Source organism: Glarea lozoyensis (genome assembly GCF_000409485.1).
Source record: "Glarea lozoyensis ATCC 20868 chromosome Unknown GLAREA5, whole genome shotgun sequence".
Classification (NCBI taxonomy): Eukaryota; Fungi; Ascomycota; class Leotiomycetes; order Helotiales; family Helotiaceae; genus Glarea; species Glarea lozoyensis.
The window spans coordinates 1,647,230-1,669,018 of record NW_007361000.1 but is presented as its reverse complement, the minus strand read 5'-3'; the positions used below and the strand labels follow the sequence as shown (position 1 = coordinate 1,669,018).

At 47.1% G+C, this 21,789-nt stretch overlaps 6 protein-coding genes across 6 annotated transcripts; 4 read left to right on the top strand and 2 right to left on the bottom strand.

Annotated features, from left to right (window-relative positions):
• Nucleotides 1–1,047: 1,047 nt before the first annotated feature.
• On the top strand, nt 1,048–3,680 carry GLAREA_04731 (Ankyrin repeat-containing protein; the record flags this gene model as incomplete). The annotated part of the gene is made up of 5 exons (XM_008087108.1): nt 1,048–1,257; nt 1,328–1,497; nt 1,550–2,276; nt 2,325–2,434; nt 2,489–3,680. The coding sequence occupies 5 exons, from the start codon at nt 1,048–1,050 to the stop codon at nt 3,678–3,680; spliced, it is 2,409 nt and encodes an 802-aa protein (XP_008085299.1).
• A 1,070-nt stretch (nt 3,681–4,750) lies between these two features.
• Nucleotides 4,751–5,795, bottom strand: GLAREA_04730 (uncharacterized protein; the record flags this gene model as incomplete). The annotated part of the gene is made up of 2 exons (XM_008087107.1): nt 4,751–5,720; nt 5,776–5,795. The coding sequence occupies 2 exons, from the start codon at nt 5,793–5,795 to the stop codon at nt 4,751–4,753; spliced, it is 990 nt and encodes a 329-aa protein (XP_008085298.1).
• Nucleotides 5,796–7,580: 1,785 nt separating this feature from the next.
• GLAREA_04729 (S-adenosylmethionine decarboxylase) lies at nt 7,581–9,226 on the top strand (the record flags this gene model as incomplete). Its single annotated transcript, XM_008087106.1, has 2 exons — nt 7,581–7,695; nt 7,743–9,226. 2 exons carry the CDS (start codon nt 7,581–7,583, stop codon nt 9,224–9,226), a joined length of 1,599 nt encoding a protein of 532 aa, XP_008085297.1.
• Nucleotides 9,227–11,206: 1,980 nt separating this feature from the next.
• GLAREA_04728 (uncharacterized protein) lies at nt 11,207–12,526 on the top strand (the record flags this gene model as incomplete). The annotated part of the gene is made up of 1 exon (XM_008087105.1): nt 11,207–12,526. One exon carries the CDS (start codon nt 11,207–11,209, stop codon nt 12,524–12,526), a length of 1,320 nt encoding a protein of 439 aa, XP_008085296.1.
• Nucleotides 12,527–13,582: 1,056 nt separating this feature from the next.
• Nucleotides 13,583–15,320, top strand: GLAREA_04727 (heterokaryon incompatibility protein; the record flags this gene model as incomplete). Its single annotated transcript, XM_008087104.1, has 2 exons — nt 13,583–13,601; nt 13,729–15,320. The coding sequence occupies 2 exons, from the start codon at nt 13,583–13,585 to the stop codon at nt 15,318–15,320; spliced, it is 1,611 nt and encodes a 536-aa protein (XP_008085295.1).
• Nucleotides 15,321–16,275: 955 nt separating this feature from the next.
• On the bottom strand, nt 16,276–21,594 carry GLAREA_04726 (P-loop containing nucleoside triphosphate hydrolase; the record flags this gene model as incomplete). Its single annotated transcript, XM_008087103.1, has 5 exons — nt 16,276–17,301; nt 17,346–18,800; nt 18,848–20,043; nt 20,095–20,674; nt 20,731–21,594. The coding sequence occupies 5 exons, from the start codon at nt 21,592–21,594 to the stop codon at nt 16,276–16,278; spliced, it is 5,121 nt and encodes a 1,706-aa protein (XP_008085294.1).
• Between the last annotated feature and the right edge of the window lie 195 nt (nt 21,595–21,789).

The following is a 21,789-nucleotide window of genomic DNA, read 5'->3' as shown; positions in this document are numbered from 1 at the left end:
CGATCCTAACACGAGAATTAGTCAAGTCCAAGACATCATTTACTTTCTATCACTACTTAAGAGATACTTACAGCATAGTATGAGTCTGCTGTCATCCGCTGGGCACGCGAAGATAGCCCCATTCGCACCGGATGTCCCACACAACGTACCTGGCGATTTTGAATCCTTTTTACCGGGTCCTGGAGAAGCAGCTGGATTATTATTACTACTATCTCCTAAACCTCTTGTTAACTAAGTCTCGCTAGTTCGTCTTACCTACAATCTTCATCTATGCCTCTTTCTTCTTTGTCTTCTGAGCTCTTTCTCACCCCGGTTGGCCTTCCGAGTAGTATACTTCCCTTCCAAAACTTGGTTGGAGTCCTTTATGCAAGCCCCTTTTTGATTCCAATACTAGTTGGCAGGGGTTTGAGAAGTCCCAGCCATATCTGAGAGTTGCTGCTGTCTGAAAGCTTCATCAGCTTTTCTGGGGTCGATGTTACATTTGGCGTTGCGGGTCAGCCAGTTGTTCAGCTCCTGAATCTTTCAGATTTCTCTCAGCTAAAATTCGCTTTGCAGTTCCCCTTTGAGATTTTCAGTCGGTGAAACCCGCATAACAATGTAATCTCGGGCGCCCCCAACACGGCAGTAGGTGGCACAACGTCGCCGAATTGCAGTATACACACGAGGCTGCACAGTTGTTATCCCTCCTTGGCTAGCTACGAATTGCAGAAATTCCGTACCTCTCCACCTCACGCGCTCTTTCCCATGCCTCTCTTTTGCACAATGTAACTCTACCCATGCTCCCGACCTCTTCTGCATAAACATCACTACACCCATATCTTTGATGCCCATCATTTTCTGCGGACCTCAATACAAGCTCAGCTGACTTTAATCCCTTAGCTCATAAATCGCATTATCCTCTCTTACGACTGAGTGTGTTCAAAGGCCATTAACTTCTATTTTTGAAGTTGAAACAACAAATTTTCTTATCTATGGACGGGTTATCATGTGCAGCAAGTGGTATTAAATACCTCAAACTTTGCAATTCCTTTGCTAACAGTTGTAGGGATGGCCGTGATCTCACTCGCGGTACAATTAGCGGGGGGAATCATCCAGCTATACGATTTCTGGGGTTCTATTAGAGATGCGCCTTCAGAAGTCGCCGAAATGCTATCGGGCTTGAAAATGCTTTCAAATATACTCAATGAACTCGTTACTCAAAAGAATCCCAGTCAGCACGTTAGGGATGCCTTGGAACATTGCGACATGAAAGTGCAGGTCCGACTTCTTACCAGCGCATTCAATTGCTGTTTTTGCTGTTTTTGCTGTTTTTGCTGATTTTACTTAGCTTCTCCAAAGTATAGTGAGAGAATTCGAGCCAAACTTTGGCTCCAACTCCCGCAGAGTCCGAATGTGGAGCGCGTTCAGAGCTGTGCGAAAGAAACAGAAGTTGCAGCGATTCCGCGACTCACTCCAAGAGACTAAAACCACTTTATTAATTACTCTAATGCCTCACTTGTATGGCCATCTCTTATTACAGATTACAGGTTAATACTAACGTATAGTGAAGTCAAATGCCACCAGTACATATTGATGTCAAGCAATCTGAGAGGTACGACAAAGATAGTAAGCCTCACATAACATCATCATCGGCAGAAAAACCAGAATTTTCCAAGCTACCTGCGGATATACCTGCATTAGCACTTCATGCATCTGTCAAAAGCGCCCTGCAACTGGCAGCTGAAAACTATTTCCAAAGTGGTGCTTTTGCAAAGGCGATGAGCGACACAGTACATCGGGTGTCCACCATACAGACGACCTACCGACACAGCAGAGCCAGTGATGATGCAGAATATGAAAATGGGCAGTCGTGGGCGGACTCTGGCTATAGTTCTGCGAACCTGATTCAATCAATACCGCGAGGGTCCCGATCACGCATTTGCTATCGAACATCTGCAACAGGAGTTCTGTTTGGAACAATATGGTTGAGGACCACGTCGGTGCGATTAGGCTCTGGCTCTGGAAGGGGTGGGAAGGAAATTGACGTCGTTTCATCTTTCACATTTTTTCCGTCTTATTGGCTTACAAAGGCCGGGCTCAATTGTGGGATGGAAGCAAATGTCTCCACAACTCCAACTGGATGGCAGTTCAACTTCAACCCAATAAGAGCAGTCCCCGATGACTCTCCAATATTTAGCGCTTGTCGAAAAGGTAACCTTTCGGCTGTACGGTTTCTGCTGACTGAAGGGAAAGCGTCAGTCAAGGATACAAATTCCAAGGGATGGACCCCTTTGCATGTGAGCTCAACTATGAATATGGCTAGCAGCGTTTTCTAATATAAGAAGTTTGCGGCTGTGGCAGACTCACGAACCAATATACGCGTCTGCGAATACCTAATTTCAAGGGGAGCAGACAAAACAGCACTAGCATTCGAGGGCCCTTCTGAAAATGCCCTGTGAGTCAGTCAAATGCCAGAAAGACATTAACTGACATATTGTCCTTGCAATAGATCACCCGTCACGGTATTCTCGGCCACCAACAAGAAAAAATCCGCAGATCTCAAGATTGCAATGCTCCGCCTTTTCGAAGACTGCGTCGATTTGTCTGAGCCGGACAGTGAAGGTTGGACAATAGTGGGCGATCTTGTCAGCTCCTTCAATCAAGAGGACTCCTCTGTTCATTCAAACAGCATAATTTGGTTTTTGACCTCGCTTAAAACAGACTCAATGGTTGGATGGGGCCCAAAAACCCTATGGCACGGCCTCCAGCATGCCGTTCGCTCTTTTGTAGACATAGCACGAAAGAACAAGCTTGTGCAACGTCAACTTGGCCTTATTGTCGGCGGTGAATTCCCAGGGTCTTATGCAATGGCAATTGGTCATTGGGTAGCACTGCTGACTGCTGGTAAGAAACTTCTCCCGATGATAGTAACAGGTGGTTCGATCTGGCATATGGAAGGATTTGACTACGATCGGGAGTCAGAACCTGATCCTGTAGTACTTGCAAAGATGCGACCTTATATTTATACCGAGTGGTCAAAAGCTTTGAGGGCAAACCTTGAAAGAGCAGATGAGGTTTTCGACACGGTACTGGCCACGATTCTCGAAGAATTAAACTGGTCTCCAGACAAACTCAGAAGTTTGAAATTCAACAAGCACGAGCAAGAAGACCATCGACTACGCTGTTCGACTTGCAACGATGACTACAGCCTTCTCAAACTTGGTTTAGTTGAACCGAGCTGGATTGCGTTTGTTGATTGCACCGAGTTCCAACATAGGTACAACTGCACATGCCAAGAGTTCCTACAAAGTCAAGGGAGATGTTCTATGCCACCCGATATTGGAGGAGAGAGCTCACGACCCGATTCTGATTCAGAAGACGATTTTTTCTACGATGCCGGCTCCCAGCATGGGGATGTCGAAGGGAGTGCCTCCAACGACCAACCCTGGTTTTCGGAATGCAGTAAGTATATCCAGGAAATTGACAACGAAAATATCCACGATCCTTTTCAAGAGGTTGCATTACTTTTGTATCGGTGTCAAGCAAGACTATGGCTAGGGGTATATGAACCAGGACAGCGGTTTTGCGGAACGTGCTTCTTAAGAAGTGAGGGATACATGGACGAGGATGTGACAGAAAACGGGGATTTTGGGTCATCTAGGCCTAACGAGTCGTTTAATCCTAGGAAGACTTGTAATTAAGACTAAAGATATCGTATCTGTTGCATCCACGCATTTAGAGACGGGTACGTCACGCAATTTGAAAAATTAATATCACCCTGCAATATAATATTAAAAACGATATGTAGATTGATAGGCTCTTATCGACGCCGTATCCGCACAAAGAAAAGCTGGTGGCGCCTGAGTAGCGTTTACTTCACCAAAGCAACAATTGAGTGGCAAGAGGTTCTCGATACATGAACTAGCTAGTATCGTACAGGATAATTGTGAGCATTGATGTAGCATATATTTGCCTCATGGTACCCCGGGTATTACTTGATAAGATCATCATTTGCAATTAAGTTCATGAACTCATGCACGAAAAGAACTTTGGGGCTCGTATGTTACAGGTATGTGGTGGACTTTTGCATTACAGAGGTACTGAATATACTTAAAAGGATCCTGATATTTGTTCTACAACAAAAATAAAGGTCTAGTCATGAACGTCCCAAACTAGATCAGTAGATTTGAAGAGCAACCGATGTTTCATAAACGCATTAATACTTATGGCTCAAAGACCAACTTTATATAACACTTCACGCTTCCCCACTACTCATCAACCTAATCTCTCAATACGACCTATTTAGATCGCTACAAGCAAACCACTTCTTGATAAGCTTAGCTCACGATTCGTTTGGCCACTTTCATGTCGTCGACTGATCGCTTTGCGAAAGGGACAGTTTCAAGCGAAGTGCCAAAGGACACGACATCTTACTTTGAGTGACTGTCGGAGGAGTGATGGGCAGAGTTTTAAAAAGTTAGCTCTATTAGGTTATACAAGTTAGTGTCCTGTTCTTGAAAGAACAGTTCTATAGCTCAGGATTCGGAAATTCGTAGTTTTCGAAGAAAATGGCGAAAAAATTGATTCTACATCCACTAATGAGCTAAATGTAATGTAGATTAAGCATCTTATTACCCTAACACTGACCAAAGTGTCTAAAAGTATTCATGGTTTAAACACCTAACCTAGCAGCAAGACATCCAACCAAATCTCTCCTCCCATTGCCATCTACCTTATGATTCCTCTCCACCTTCCCTCTCCACATATCCACTTAATGATTCCTCTCGACCTCCCCCCTCCACATATCACCCGCAAACTCACCACCCTCCCGCATCAATCCCATAAACCCCTCATCAGCAGTCAACGTCACCGCATGCACCACCAGGAATTTACAGACCAGATCCCGCAATTCATCTACACCATCCTCGCTATACGCGTATCGTGCTAACGCAAGGATGTCGGGCGTGTTTGAGGAGTCGAGCTCGAATGTTTTGAGGGTGGTGTGGAGTTTGGAGAGGGAGAGGGCTTGGAGGGAGGGGATGAGCCAGAGGGATGAGAGGGTGTAGAGGGTTGCGTGGGAGAGGAAGGGGGTGGTGTAGGTGTGGGAGGGAAGGAAGAGGGGTGAGGGTGTGCAGAGGGGGGTGTAGGGGGTGAGGGAGGTTAGGAGGGGGTAGGTGAGGTCGTCAAAGTCGATGGGCGGTGGTGAGGGCGCTCGTGCTGATTCATAGGCTGTTGGTTCTGGTTCTACTACCGAATCGAATGAGAGGCTCGTCGTGCTTTTGCGCGTTTTCTTACTCTTCTTCGTCGATGAGAAACCCCAGCCAAATTCCTCTTCAGGAACTTCCTTACATTCTTGGGGTTCCTCCGCCGGAGCTTCTTCCTCCCAATTTATAATGCGGGGACCTTTCTTCTTCTTCCCTCTCACAGGCGTACTGCTTGAAGCAAACGCATCCTCCACCACCGGCTCAGGAGAAATGTTTCGTAATTTGGCTACAATCTTCTGAGGCTCGACAACCTCATAATCACCCAGATAAGCGAACTGCGCAAACCGCTCAAAAGTCTCCTTGCTGACATCTTTCCAACTGGTACATCCAGCTTGCGCTTCCAGCATATCACCAGTCAAGAGAGCGGCGAGCGGGTCGGAAAGTTGAGCTATGGCGGCCTGATGAATCATGAATTCTGTGGGAGTGTCATCGACATCTTCTCCGACGATGAATTTGAAGAGGCGGGAGTTGAGGATTCTGGATGTGTGAGTTAGATATGTTGTCTTGAGTTTGAAAGGAGTTAGAGGATTACTGTGAGTAAGGAAGCACCATTTTGATGGTGGCTTGAGGTTGAGAGGTGCGTATGAATGCCCAGGTGTGGTCAGAGCATTCGATGCTTTTCAGGCTCGAATGAGCATGCTCTCCTTGTCGAAGAAGGCTCTTATACCTAGGCTTGTCTTTGTTTGCTACTATTCTCAATTGCTCAAGGCGTGTCTTGAATAAAATTTAAAACCAACAGAGGAATGATGCATCGTATCGCTCTTCCTCGTGCTTCGTCTTCATTGGCGCTTCGAATGTTGGATCATGCATGTTCGCGGCTATGCAGCAAAACAAAACACTTCAAAGCTTCCTTGACAACCATCTTTTTGATTTCACGTGCAGATTCCAGCTACATAATGGATGCGATATTTTAGCTTCCTAGCTTCTCTCTTTCGTGTTGGAAAATGTAGAGTAAAATGCGTCCTCACATGTAGCTTCTTTTTCTTCTTTGCACCAGCCTCAAAACTTACCGAGAGAGGCTAATAACTTAGAGACCTAATCTTACGACGTGATGGTTCGAGATAAAGCAAAATCTCTTAGAATATTCCGAGTTTGTGAGGTTACAATCCGCAGTGGCTAGGCGGGAGCAAACGGGAGAGCCTCCGTCCGGCGAACAGGGGAAATGGCGGGGCACCTTTGGGCGAAATTTTCGAAAAATAACTCACCCAACAGCGCGAAAGCACCGCCACCAAGGATAATAATTAAAGGTAGGGTTTTCTTCCTACATAAGGTATTCGATTTCCGATTCATGGTCTCCTATTATACATTACCTACCTACTCACAATAACGTGAATAATTATTCAAGTGAGTTGTTCCAGACTAGAATTCCGTACTAAGCACTGACCACGAAATGACGTGCAGCCCACCGCACCAAAAGCACACGACAAGAAATTTTCCCTCGACCACAACACCATCAACAGTAAACACCAGCATTCGCATCTCATCCACATCGACATCTTCCAATCTGTCTGAAACGTACATCGCCTCTCCAACTTTCCGGAAGCGCCCTCGGGTTCTGCAAACCATCTTGTGTTCGCCTTCTTCCAATGAAAACCAACCTTTGAGCAGCTTCGCTCCACCGCATCTTGTCACCCAGTGTCACAGACATCCGGTTGTGGCTCTGCGAAATCAATTTTGAAATATCTCTTACTCTTGATTACTCTATGAGCACTGCGGACCTCCTTCGATTCTTGTCCAAGCCAGCAAAGTGAGTACCTCTCAACTTTCCCTATCAACCTTCCTCCGCCACTTGTCAACCACAAGAAACATCATTCAGATATTCACCCTGTATGAGGACGGTACACTGAGAAAATCGACCACATGAAACTCTTCTCAACACCTTCTGCAATTGCAAATGTGTTCTCAAAACATCGTACTAATTCAATCTGCATAGGCCTCGATAGCACCAGCCACACCCCAACACAAATACCCTCAAACCCCAAATCGCAGATAACCCTCGTCTGCTAGACCCGATATCCCTCTACGGTATCGGAATCTACAGAGCGAGGACTACAACAAAAGTCAACATTCCTTCCGTAAAGGACTTTTTCATTCCGTTGTGCACCCGACCTCCATAACGTCCCTTTAAGGCGTTCCATATATCACCTATTCTGCTGGCTCCGCCAGCACACGTTATATCCCACGGTTGTGTGGGCCTTCTCTTCTCAGGCGGGCACCGCAAGGTTCGTCTGAGTGGCAGATAGTGCTTCACTGTACTTGCCATCAAATTTGCAAACTCAAGGATAAACCTAAAATTACATACGGGCAATAAAGAAGGTACCAGAGTACTACGTAGTTATGGTCAACCTCGAAATTCCGTCTGAATATACATTCTCGCCTTCTGAAGGAACCCCTCATCTTACGATTAATCGTGAGGCTACTATTGATCTCGATAGCAGCACGGCTTTTGAAGGTTTGTCTTTCGAAATTTAGTGTCGAATTTTGTGCTAATTAAACTAGGTCCCGAGAAGCTATTGGAAGTATGGTTTGCAGCAGCACCGGATGTCCTCCCCCCAGGAGCTAAGAAGAATGGATTGAAGGCTGTACCTGCTGAAACATGGAAGGAGATGCTGGATCTTGTCAACTGCAAAGTTCTGTCAATCGTTGAGTCCGAACATGTCGACGCCTATCTCCTTTCCGAGTCGAGCATGTTTGTGTTCCCGCACAAACTTATCCTAAAGACGTGCGGCACGACTACTCTCCTACTTGGACTTCGACGCATGTTGAGAATTGCAGCCGTCGATGCTGGTTTCCCAGCACATAACAGTAGCTCTCTTGATAAGGTCAATACTGCGGCCACGCCTTACCGAGTGTTCTATAGTCGCAAGAACTTTTTGTTCCCCGATAAGCAACATGGTCCGCATCGTAGTTGGAAGGAGGAAGTCAAGTTCTTGGACAACATGTTCACCGGCGGAAGTGCTTACATGGTTGGGAAGATGAATGGTGACCACTGGTACCTCTATTTGACTACTCCCAACTCTGATCTTACCCCGCCACAAACTCCAGACAGCGAACGAGAGCCTACGGAAACCAAGATCTTGAAAATTCCGGCTAGCGAGGCTTTCGCTGTGGGACAAGGTAGTTTGAGCAATGACGACGAAACTCTCGAGGTCCTGATGACTGATCTAGAAGTCAATAACGCAAAGCAGTTCTACCTTGACCACGCGAGTGCGGTCGCGGAGGGCAAGTACGCTGCTAGAGCGATTGAAGCACGAAAGGAAGCCCATAACAGTTTGGGCGATTTGAGCAGCAATGATATGACAGCTTCACATCTGAGCGGAACCACTGTAGCAAGCACTGATGATACTTTCGATGTCTTCAGCAACACCTCCTCTGACAATGGAGCCATCACTCCTGATGACGATGTCGGTTTTCCAGAGGAGCTTTCTACCGAGGGGCATGCTTTGGGAACGGTAGTCTCCGAAGCTTGTGGTTTGTCGGACGTTTACCCATCCTCCCGCTATCCGGACGCTCGCGTTGACGCCTACCTTTTCACTCCCTGTGGATTCTCTGCAAATGGTGTCATTCCAGCTCCGGATCAGGCAGGCGCTGCAACCCATTACTTCACCGTCCACGTCACTCCTGAGCCCCAATGCTCGTACGCCTCTTTCGAGACCAACGTTCCTGGCCGCCAATCCGGACGCGAGACTGTCGAGGTCATTGAACACGTCGTGAACATTTTCAAACCCGGTCGCTTCAGTGTCACCCTCTTTGAAGCAAAGGCCAATTCGTGCGAGGTACGCGAATTGGGTCTCGGCCAGGATGCTGCGAAGCCTATTGACCACGGCAAGATTCGAAGCGCCAAGATGGATAAGATCAAGGGCTATCGTCGCGTTGACCGGATCGTACATGATTTCGATGGGTATGATCTTGTCTTCCGCTACTACGAACGTGATGATTGGGCTGCTGGTGGTGCTCCTAGATTGGGTGAGGTTGATACTTGATGGATTAAGCGAGGTTTGTGGTGTTTGCTTGATTAGATAGGGGGGTTTGGGACTGGAACGAATTTCTTTCTGTCGGCGGGTTTGAGATACGGTCTATACCTTTGAAGGTATTCCATGCTTTCTGGTGCTGGGTTTTCATCGAGTACAAGTATCGAATGTGCAGTTTGGTATCTCATGTGATCAAGGACACTCTTTTAGATAGTACACGTAACATTGCCAATCTGGCTTTGCACCATGAATCACACATAAATTGATCTTGAAGAGTGCGTGACATCTCTAGAAGAGCAGCTCTTATGTTTTGCATTAGGTAAAGCGTTGGCCTACAGACGCTGTTTCCTCTACAATATGTTCACAGCTACATTTTCAGCTACAGCAGGACCTGATCGAAGAGAACGTGATCGCGGTGTCGATGCCCAAGTGTAACAACCCACCTTGTTCACGTTGAGCTCGCACGGCAGGTGAGAATCTGAATAGGGTTTCCTGAACGAATGAGGCTGACTGGTACTTGGTGCTAGGGGCATCAGTGAGGGACTGGAGAGGCTATGGGCGTAGTTATGCAACGTCGTGACTCGTGACGGGGTGATGGGCCGGTGAGGTCGCAGGAACGCGTCCTACTTGGCCATGGATGGTGCGGAGGAGAAAAGGTCGAATGGATGGATGATGCTGTAGTGGTGGGAAGGTGTATGATGAGGGCTCACTTGAGAAGTATGAAGAGACGGTGATTGTCTATTGGAAGGAACAAACAGGATTGAAAGAGAAGAATTGTTTGTTGGAGACTGTATGAGATTGATAGTCTGTCCTACCGTTGGTTCTGAATGGGTGAGGGGATTGATTCAGGAGTTCTGAGGAGAGGAGATGTGTTGGCAGCGAGCATCTTCCTTGTCGACACACTGTGCCTAGGAATCAAGAATATTTGACACAACGAAAACTTCGAATTTGAAGGTTCGAGTGTCTGAATATGACTTCGTGATATGATGGTCTTCATCCATAGAATTTGCCGAATCCATCTGAAAAGAAATCTCTATCCCAAAGAGCGCTTTCAGAAACAGCCGGCCATGCTTCAAGATATGCCCGACGTGTGAACTTAAGAATAGATGGCCGCCGATGAGGTGAAGAGCGAAACCAAAAGCATGATCAAGTAAGAAGACCTGCACTTCAAGAAGCGCTCGTAGAGAAAAATGAATGGAAGAAAATCGTCCTGGCTGGCGACTTATAAGACTGCGGTGCTTGATATACCCATCCCATCTACCCCCATCTACCCCCATCTACCCCCATCCAAGGAGATCTCTTCCGCAAAATAGAATGGAATGCTGCATACAGGCGGGTATGAACGTGTCGAATAATGCACCGAATTAAGCACCTCGCGCATCCTCACGTCGTGGGAACACGCTCTGCCTTTATACTCGCGATTTTGCGCGTTGCTTCAACCTTTCCCCCTCTCGATCCGGAGAGGAGTTGCAGCCCCTGCATGAGCCGCCGACTTCAGTTGTCCAATGGACGCTGGAATGCGGGTTCGCATGAAGAAACTGGGACGTGGAATCGCCACCCAAGCGAGTCGGTGATTGGCGAAACGCGAGCACGACGCGGTGGGGAAGGGCCTGGCTGAGCGCGAATTTGGTCTCGCACACGCACTGCGGGTTCGCAGCCAACCAAGGAAATGCCACAGGGAGACACAGAGACAAAGGTGTGGGTGATATAGAGTGAGTGTCCCCCAGATTCGTCTCTTTCTTGTTGTGACGCTTCGTTTTCTGACTTTGATGTGGAAGGTTCAGGCGATTCATCGAGAAGAGGTAAACAATATCATAACAAGTGGATACACGCTGGATACAACACACATTGTAGTGGGATACTATTTCTCGGTCGGCATTCAGAGGATTCACGAAGAGTCGTTCGAAGAAGAGATACGATTGATCAATTGATTGACGATACCTACACTCTCGACGTCGACAGATACAAGCTCAATAAACACCATCCATCGCAATGGCCACACACATGTCTATGCCTGCCACCAGGCAACCCTTTGCACCCCTCAACAACTCCCGTCTCCAGAACCTCACGTCTCTCAAGAACCGTCAAAATGGTACTTTCTTCCCCTACACTCCCTATATCATGTTCCTAACAAGACCAGCGGTATCTTCTCCCGTGAAACGCAAAGCGACTTCATTCGAATCCGACAACGACGACAGCGAGAACGTCGACCCGATTCTCTTTCTCTCCCCAAAACGCTCCAAAGCTCAAGATGGTTCATCCAAAGACCCCTCAGCATATATTAAACCAGTCAATTTCTACCTCACCAAAGCTGCTCCATCTTCCAATGATTTCTCCTCCATCAAAAATACTCCTGTGTCACCTCAACGACGACCAATCCTCCCCGCTCGCTCCCCAGCTCCAAAAATCAACACCACCATCAAATCCACCCCCCTCTCCGCTCCAGCAGGACGCTCCCCAACAAGAAAGCGAATTGGAATCCTCAACCGCCGCAAGACAGGAAGTCCATTCACACGCATCGAACCTCCGAAATTCTCCACGCCCACCCCCTCGGGCCTCTCCTTCTCCATCGACGCAGCCCTCTCCAACACCATCTCCTCCCGCAAACCCATCACAACACCAACTCCCGTCTCCCTAAAAGACAATGCCCACCTCATCCCTACCCTCCACACCGCCGCCCCAAAAGAAAGCTGGTTCTTCGAGATCCACGAGGATACAGCCGAGGAACTAGCCACCAACCTCATGGAACACTCCACCTGCACGCTGGACATCTCGTCGGACGAGGAGAGCGCTCAACGTCTGCGTGATGATCGTGGGAAGGAGAATGTCCCGCCTATGGACGACATCTCGCAGACTCGCACGGCGATCACGTCGTCGGTTGATGTCATGGAAGAGCAGATGTCGGATCTGAAAGCCCGCATCAGAGCCCGTCGTTCCCGCGACGAGAATGCGATTGAAGTCGATCGTTCCCCGCTGGGCGATCTCGCGGCTGAGGATTTTTACGCCGCGGGGTGTGATGAGAAGAGTATTTTCGTCATTCTTCCGGATGAGACGGCTGAGGACGAGGTTCCTGTGCCTGAAGACGCTCTACCTGTTGCAGAAGACGTGGCACCGCTTACCTCCTCATTCGATTTCGTAGCCGAAGTCAAAGGGAAATCTCCGGTGCGTGAACAGCGGGTATTGGATATCGATGCCCTGATGAGAAAGGATGATGAAGTTGCGCCCAAGGCGGCGTTGCTGGAGCCGATTGAGAGGGCCGAGGAGGGGTTTGAGGTGTGGGAGAGTGGGAGTGCTAAGGACGAGGAGTTATAGTTGTGATCAACAAGGAAAGGAGTTTGCGTGGGTTCTTGTATATGTGCTTTATTTTATGTTGGTGTTCTGGGTCGGGTATCGGTATTGGGTGGTTGTTTGTTTTATTTATATATACCTAGAGTATGAAGATTAATATACTTTGCTTATAACACATTCTAGTGTTTACCTTCGCAGTTGACCTTAATGTTGTTACTTTGCTAGTACTTGGGCTACCCTACAACGAATTCTCGACGCGCCCCTTTAGGTATTTCTAAATAATAACGTTTCTAGCTATTAATTGTTATATATATATTTACTATATTAGTAGTCTAGTTTCTTATTCTTAAAGGGTTAGTTAGTTAAAAGTGTTATTAAAAAGATAAATAAACTTAAAGAGAGTAGTAAGCAATAGCTTTTTTCGATTTTAAGAATATCCGCTATACCACCTTAACCTAATATATAAGGTTTTGGCCCGGCCACTCTTTGCCTGTCCACCGCCACAGCAGCTGAGGGGATGCCTAAACACGTTCCCCTCCTACAATCTTGCCATTCCATCATTTGTTCCCATCAGTTTGAGGTATCTCTTATGCTTATGATTACTGCTTTGTGTCGATCACACCCTAATTTCAAGAAGGAAGTGTCTCTATATGGCGTCCGTAAGCATCCTGTGTTCTACTTGCAAGAATGTCTTCCGCGATCTAGAAAACCAGCCGCCCGTACTGGCAAAAGATGGTGAATTAAAGTCCCATCACACTCTATTCCTCAACTTCTATGAAGCTGTTCAGCAAGAATGTTACATATGTCTTACTGTCTGGGGATGCATGGGCGAAGAAATACAAACCGCATGGCTTAATAAAGTTGGGCTTTGGAAGGGAATGAAATATACCTTTTATGGACGGAAAAGGAAGGATGAGACCATGGTACTTGGAATCTTATGCTATAAGCACATGGATGGATTTCATCAATACACCTTCTTTACGATGGTCCCTTGCGCAGGTCAGTCAGCATTCACTATTTCAAAACTTCGCCTACCTATAGTGGCTCTTGTCCCAACATCATTAAAGGTGTCGCCAGACGATGTCTTTACAATTGCTAGGTAAGACTGTACGGAGAATACTGTCCAGAGGGTATACAATGCTTTCAGGAATTAAATTCAGCCAGATATTCAAAAAGCACTGTTCCTGGTTTCTTCCTATCTAGACATGCTAATAACCCCTTATCAGGATCAAAATCTAAAAAAAAATTCTTATTCGCCAACATCAGTCCTAGTACCTCGTCATTCGCTAGTCTCAGCCTGGCTTATCAATGGTACATCTCTTGTCGCGCCTGCCACAAACAGTGTAATCGCCTTGTGAAAAGGCCGAGGTGGATGCCCACGAGACTACTCGATATTGGGGTCGAAGGTGACGCTAACTGGAAACTGCATGTACAATCACAAGATGGCTGTATATCACCCAACTATGTAACCTTGAGCTACCGCTGGGGTTCATCACCAACTCCAATGTTGACTCAATCGACGATAACCGAATTTCGGCGTGGGAGACCTATTTGCGACCTCCCTCAAACTTTTAAGGATGCAATAGTCGTTGCACGGCGGTTCTCTATTCGGTACCTTTGGATTGATTCTCTCTGCATTGTTCAAGATTCTCAGGAAGATTGGGAGATGGAGTCGTCGATGATGCGGGATGTCTATGCAAATTCATCTTGCAATATTGCAGCGACGGCATCTGTTGATCCTCAAGGTGGACTCTTCCGGCCACGACGTCAAGTAGATGTTCAACCAGGGGTAATAAAACTAAGCACTATAAACTCTACAGAACAACCGTTCTTAGTATACGACAAATCTTACTGGGATCGCCACGTTTCTCGTTCAGTCCTTCATCGGCGTGGCTGGGTCTTTCAAGAACGTCTTCTGGCTCCCAGGGTCCTTCATTTCACCAAAACTCAAATCTTTTGGGAATGCTTCAGGGACCAAAAGTGTGAAGGATTCCCTCTCGGCACCTTTGTGGATTGGCCACTCAAAAATTTCGAAGCGTTGTTCGAGCCAAGACAGAGGCCCTTATCTCTCTTTGCCTTCAGCACGTGGAACGACCTCGTCGAGGCATACTCTAAATGTGCTCTGACGAGACCTGAGGACAAATTAGTCGCCCTCTCGGGGCTCGCACGTCTTTTTCAAGACATGACGGGAGATGAGTATCTCGCTGGGCTGTGGAGATCTCGTTTGCCGGAGTCTTTAGGTTGGCGTGTCTACACGCCGACGACCAAGTTGTCATCAGATTATCGCGCTCCCTCCTGGTCTTGGGCCTCCGTTGATGGCCAGGTTTGGCCAGGTGGAGTTGGATCCGTTGACACTCAATTGATTACCGTAAAGGAAGCGCAAGTCACGCACTCGGGCTTTGATTCAACTGGCCAGGTCTTAGACGGCTTCATAATAGTAGAAGGACTTCTAGTTCAAACTACATATCATCGTACGGGCAAAAGGGGACCAACTTGCCAACTGACGACGGCGGATGAAGAGATCTCCGCAAATGTGTGGAAAGATGCCTTAGATACTAGATTCGAGGACGGCAGCGAAATGCATTGCCTTGCCTTGAACGGCACCCCAGACTATTCAGGAGATTCGCGCTGCGGATATCGACTCATAGGGTTGATTCTAGAGCCAGTGGCAGGTCCATCCGGTGACTACGCACGCATCGGCCACTTCGACATAGACAAGATCGATGACATTGAGAAATTTGGCATCTCTGTCGATAAAGAAGATTTTTTGGTGGCGCAGATCAACCCCGATCAGCTATCCACTGTCAAAATCATCTAGATCAAGGTGATCTTTGGAACACAGGTCTGAATGCTAGACCAAGGTCATAATCGGACAGGACGAAGATAATAAACTCATAGTGCTCGATTACTAGAGATATTCCAGCTAGTCTGGGTCGCTACAAGCTTTTAGGGAAAAGGGTCTTGGCTAAATTCGCAGACTAGAGATCGCCAACTCACCACATGTTGAACTTTTCCGGGCCACAGCTTGGATCGTTTTTCGAGAAGAATATAGAAATAAGTCTGTGGGATAAATACAGTTATTTCTCTAGAATGACTGACTCTAGGCATCAAGCCTTTCAACTTTCAGGAAAGGCAAATCGGGAAGTATCGATAGGAGCAGGAATGCGTATTTCAAAGCAGAGAAATTCATCATTAGCTCGCTGACGGAGAGGCAGTTGAGCGCTGGAGTCTGCCGCTCTGTGATGGTTGAAGAGTAGCCTCTCATTTTGTAAGTTTCTTATAAACACTATTGAATAGCTTAGATGGGGGGTGATAATTGGGTTTGTAGTTTGTGCTTAGGGTGTAGAGGGTTAAGAGAAGAGGGAGGTTTTGTAAGGAAGTTTGGTAAGGATAATACAATAAGGGTTCTGATATGTCTCTATTGTGCACATATGGAATGGAAATAGAGCGGAAGTAATGTTGCACTTCTGCTCGTTCTTTGTAGTTACGATATTAAACGCAGCTTGAAATAGTGGAAGGTAGCTAGGTCCGTTACGGAGACTTTGGAGTCGCGGAAGAATATTTTGTCTCTCTTAATTAAAACTGCTCTTCGGCTCATCGCGAGTGGAACTTGAATCTAGCTTTGTATAAACATTTGGGTTCTAAGTAACCTACGCCTATCTGAACGTAGGTGAGGTGATATAGATTTGCAAGGACGGTGAGAAGAAGATAAGTTAGACGAGTGAACTATCGTTGAGATATGCTATCCATCATTAGAGCCAAAATCCATCTATCTACGCATTTAATTTCTCCCCTCCTTCAACCTCGATCTCAACTCTCTGCATCTCATTCAACAACTTCCTCCAAATTTGTGTACTCTCCTCCTCTACCACCCCTCCACCTAAAGTAGCTCGGTTCCCAATGACAATAACCCCCCTTTTCGCTCTCGTGAGCACAACATTCAACCGTCTCAGGTCCTTGAGAAACCCAATCTCACCATGCACATTACAGCGTACGGTGACGAAAATCACGATATCTGCTTCTCGACCTTGAAATCCATCGATGGAGAAGACTTCAACGTTTGGGAAGAGTGAAGCGAGAGATTTGAGGGCGAGGACTTGGGCGGTGTATGGCGTTAGGAGGGCTATTGAAGGTGATATAGGGGCTGAAGATGAGGATGGGGGGATAGTGTTGAGAAGCGTGCAGATTTTGTGGCATAATTCAGTCTGGCCTTTGTTCCGCTTGGATTTCCCGCCTAGTTCTTCAGGCGTCGCGCATTCCACGAAGAGCATTCTTTTCTCGCCCGCTGGCCAGGGAAATGCAGACGGTGGGAGCGGTCGACTGGTGTTTGGAATTCCAGTCTTAAGTTTCCCATCGTAGAACTCTCGAGAGCTGAACGCGCAGATGGAGGAGTGCATGCGGTATTGCGTGTCCAACATCACCTTCGCCACCGACCCCTCCTGGGCGTCTTTATACAACCTTTCAAACAGCGAAACATCAAAGCCTTGCAAGACAGCATGTTTTTGTACTGTAGCCCCAAGCTGGACGTGATCGCCTACCAGAATCGCTTTTCTGCACCCTTTGACGAGCGGGACGAGCGAGGCGGGTTCAGTCTGTTGGGACGCTTCGTCGACGATGACTGTGTCGAAGGTTTCGGAGCGGAGGAGGCCTAAACCGGAGCCGATGCATGTTGTGAAGATTAGGTTGCAGCGTTTTATCTGATCGCGGGCTTTGTTGAGCGCGGAGTAGCTGGTGTAGAGTTCCTTTCCCATCATGGCGTCGCAGGTGTGTTGGATGAGATCTGGGGCGACTTTGCGAACCTGATGATGTTAGGAGTGGATGAATGGTGGGACGAGACACTTACATCTGTTGATACTCGAAGTGGTCGTGGGGTTTCAGCACCAAGCAGGCTCGATTTTGCTGCCTCTTCTAAGTACTTCCTCATTACATTGTCGACTGCGTTATGAGTCGGTGCAGTAACCAAGATTCTTCGATTGCCTGACGCTTGGAGCTGTCTGATGATCTCGACGATTGTGTGCGTTTTGCCTGTGCCTGGAGGACCCCATAGGCATACTAGAGGATACTCAAGAGCGGTTTGAACAGCCTGGTTTTGACTGTCGTTCAATCTTGCAATTTTCTTATAAGCTGATATCTCGCCAGCTGAAGGGCTCAAGGTCTTGATTCCGAGGATCTCGTCCGCAATAGGACAGCAATTGTCATTCTGGGAGTAGAAATTGCGGACAGCATCAATCATCGTCTTGGACGTAACGAAAGATCCGCACTTTTTGACCTCCCAAGAACATTCTTCAAGAAACGGGGGCAGGGGATGAAAGCAAGTAAATGATGCAGAGCCTGGTTGACTTGATTTGACAAGTGCATCCATAGAATAGGGTACCGCGGTGACATTGTTACTAGGCGGGTTGGCTACTGTTAAACGAACATGGTCGGAAGCGCTAAACATGCCACTCGGTGCATCGATTCTGATTCGTGTCTCGACGACAGGGAACGTATCCGTCGCTTCACAGAATCTCAAATCTAAGAGCATTGATTCTGGTTTGTGTGATTCGTCTGCCTCATCAATGTGATCCAAGGCGATTCCGAACAGATTCCGCGCAAACCGTTGGACCGAAACCGCATTTCCCGGCAGAAGTCTTGATGTTTCTGGTTCGAGACATTCGAGAATCAAGTCCAAAGCTAGGTCGGGAGAGCGAACACACAGTGTCATGAGCTCCATCAAGTCTGAGAAGTTGTCAAAAGACATGGAGTCGATTTGTGCCAGAGCCTTTTTGAATGGCTGTAAGACGAGTTCGCCCACGGTATTTGCAGAGAGAATAGGAGCTTTGAGGATGGTGGATGAGGATTCTTGTAGGAGGTGATGAAGTTCCGAGGGGAGTTTGGCCCATGATTCTAAGCGAGAAAAGGCCGCGGACAAGAAAGGGGCTCGTTCCAAAAATGTGACCATCGACCGCAGCCGGATCATCGAGATAGCTGTGCACTCCTCGTTCGTAAAGCTTGACATAAAATATCTAAAGATATCGAAAAGCATTCCAGTCTCTGATTTTTCAAACAGCCAGCCAAAGATCTCGGTGTGCGAGTCTCCCGAGTCCATAGAATCAAACGTAGCATAATTCTTCAATTTGACGATTTGCTTGATGTATTCAGGTTCCTCGTCCCAGTCAACATCTTTCAGCTTCGGGACACTGTATTCCTTCGCATTCTTTTCAAAAAGAGGCATGACCTGATCGGTATCGACATATTCTAACCATAAATCGAGATTCAACATCGATTTCACATCTTTGTTGCTGATGACATATATCTCCTGTCGCATATTAGCACATATCTGCACACAAGTTCAGAGTTCCATACTGCTCCGAGAACACCATTTCGATTGACCCTCCCAATATGCGTTTGCAACCGTCGACTAAACTTATCCAGCGCAATACTGGCTCTGCAATCAAAATTCCGTCCACTATCAAGAGTCGCCTGTCGTCCTTTCCTCCAACCCCGAGCAGTCTCTTGGTTCCGATAACTACTATCATCCGACGCGCCTTTATTAATAAAGACCCACGTATTAGCCTTTTTCAGGTCAAACAGCTGAAACATATTGCTGTCACAATAAAGACGATAGTTTTTCTTCGTAGGAACAGCCAGACGGTATGCTGTCTCGTCGCCTTTCGAATGTGGAAAGGCAAATAGTCGGACGCGGTTATCCACTTGACACTCCTCGGCTCGTTCAACCTTTTGAGGCACGTATATTGCTAGGGTCAACCGCTCATCTACTTGGATCACAATAAGTTTCCGGTGGAAGAGTTCGAGAGATCTGGCCGCTACGTCGAGGAATGTGGCTAACCTGTCTCGAGTTGAGTCGTAGATACACTTCCATTTTAAGCCTGGGTAGTTGAGCTTAAAGGGCGCGAGTTCTCTGCTTGATAGGAGGTTGGATTGGCAGAGCGCGTTGGAGATCATGCTCGAAGCTTCGAAGCTGGGAGGGATTTGATTTAGAGTCCATGCTTTTTCTTCGGCGGTTAGAAGGTTGAGGTCGAATAAGTGCAGGAATTCTGTAAGATCAGTCTTGTTCTTTCGACACCATTTGTATGTTAATTTGATGAGCTCAAATTCTGAAATAGCCATGTTTTCCCGTGCCATCAGAAGCTCCATCGCATCGAAAGTAAAGCCGTCATAGTCGAAAGTGCTTCTCTGACGGGCTTGGATGATATCTTTTGCCTCGTTGTGCAGGATGCCAAGAATGAACGGTGGATCTAGAGGAGAGGGCTGAGGAGGGCTCTCAAGCTCGCTCGGTACTTTGATTCGATTTCCATCGACGCACATGGAAAAGAGACGATTCAATTGTTGACACTCCGGAGACATTGGACCCTTGGATCTCGCCCAGTCTAGGTAAAGATTCTTTACTCTTCCCAGTGACGCGTTCGTGTATTTTGCAAAGTAGACAAGACGATCATCATCGGTGATAGGTTTAAAGCTGACAGCTTCTTTTCCACCTGGGTATTGAGCTGCCTCGGAGACTTTTTCTGGGATGAGGTCGCTGTCCCAACAGACGAAGACTATAAAGGTTGTTAGTGGTTTTGTCAGTTAGACGGAGCAAGGCGACTCACATGTATCTCCATCCAAATCGCCTCCCGACATCAAATCAGCAGCCGGTCTCGCTCCACGTGTGGGAAACACGATGCAATCAACAAGATGCGCAAGTTCGTCTCGTTCCACAGCCTTAAACTTCTGCAAGTCCCCCGGATGCAAACACGGATTTCTCGTGACCAAAACATCCATACCTTTCAGCGTATACGGCTGACCATCTCCATCCATCGTAACTTTCACCGCGCATTCTCCTTCCTTAAGCACACCCCATGCATCACAGATGCCGAAGAGCAATCTCGACTTAGGGATTAAGATCCGACATCTCTGTTCGTCTCGCTTGTTGATCATACGGTCGTATTCGGAGTTCACGAGCTTGGTTAGAGTGGGTTGGACGGTTTCGAAGCCATCGATCAGGACTTTTTCTGCAAGCTCGGGCTTGTTTGTGTATGTAAGAAAGCGAAATGCTGATCTTGAGTCTTTCGTGGCGTCTGAGAGGAATTTAAGATGCTCCGCTTGCTTTTGGAGAAGAGTGGATTCTGGAATTCCAAGTGAGTGAAGCAAGAGTACTACTTCATCATTTAGATTACCGAACCCGTAGGGCTAGATTAAAGTATCAGGTTGGTTCTTTTGGGATTGAGGAATGGGGAACATGTTACCTTTGAATACTCAACAACCGAAAAAGAATGATCATCGCCCCCATGAAATTTCTTCATCGACTTCCTAAATTTCACCCACGTCTGTTTTTCCATGCCCGGATCTAACATGAGCACGCCTTTGTAACCACGATATCGAATCTGGAACACCGACGGTGTGTATCTGGTATTTCTAAACGCAACTCTCAAAACCCTTGAGAGCTCTCGAGCAAGGTGTTTCGAAATCAATCCACAGCCATCAGTGAAAACATAATCCTGGGCCTCAATATCCGGGATATCTTGACAACGAGATGGGTTTAGAGTCATAGCGGCTTTAGCAACCGAGAACAAGAGACCAATCCGTTTAGACTTTTTAGCTACCGTTTTCATCTTCGTAAAATCACCTAAGCTCTCGACTAACTTTGAGATTTCCGGTGGCGGCGCAGCATAGAGAAAGCATGTTCGCGACTTCAATTGACTGTTACTGTGACCGTAGAAATTGTAGTGAATATTGTTCAGCTGTATACCAGATCTGAGAAGCCTGACAATGTAGTCAGATGATTCTCGAGCTGTCGCTGGCTTGCTTCTTTGCTCCTCTGTTGGATCGGTAGTAGGTATAGGTACTCGTAGCTTGAAATCAGCAAAGGAGATGCTGATAAACTGGTCTAGACGGCCTATTATCGCGCGGTTTGGTGAGTGTTGCTGTAGTTTTAGCGTAATCTCATTTTTGGTACTGTTCGAGACCAGAGAGATGGATTTTATCAAATTGTCGTGATTAGTCTTCGACGGTGAAGGCAAATTAGGAACTTCGAATATCCAGGCCCGGTCCTCAAGCTGGATTGGATTCTGCAGCACTTGCTGAAATGATTTGAGGTTCACCTTGGCCATTTTGGTGTTTTTGAATGGGCACGGAGAGTTCCTGAGACGATGTCCGCTCTTCAGATACTGCTCGTTTTATATTGGCTAACAGACGTGCAGGATTGCTGTTGTGTAACAACCATCTGGAGAGATGATTGGAAGTGTCCATCGGTAGCGACATTAGAAGTCAATGGAACCTTAATATCTGGTGTCGAAAGTGAGGCT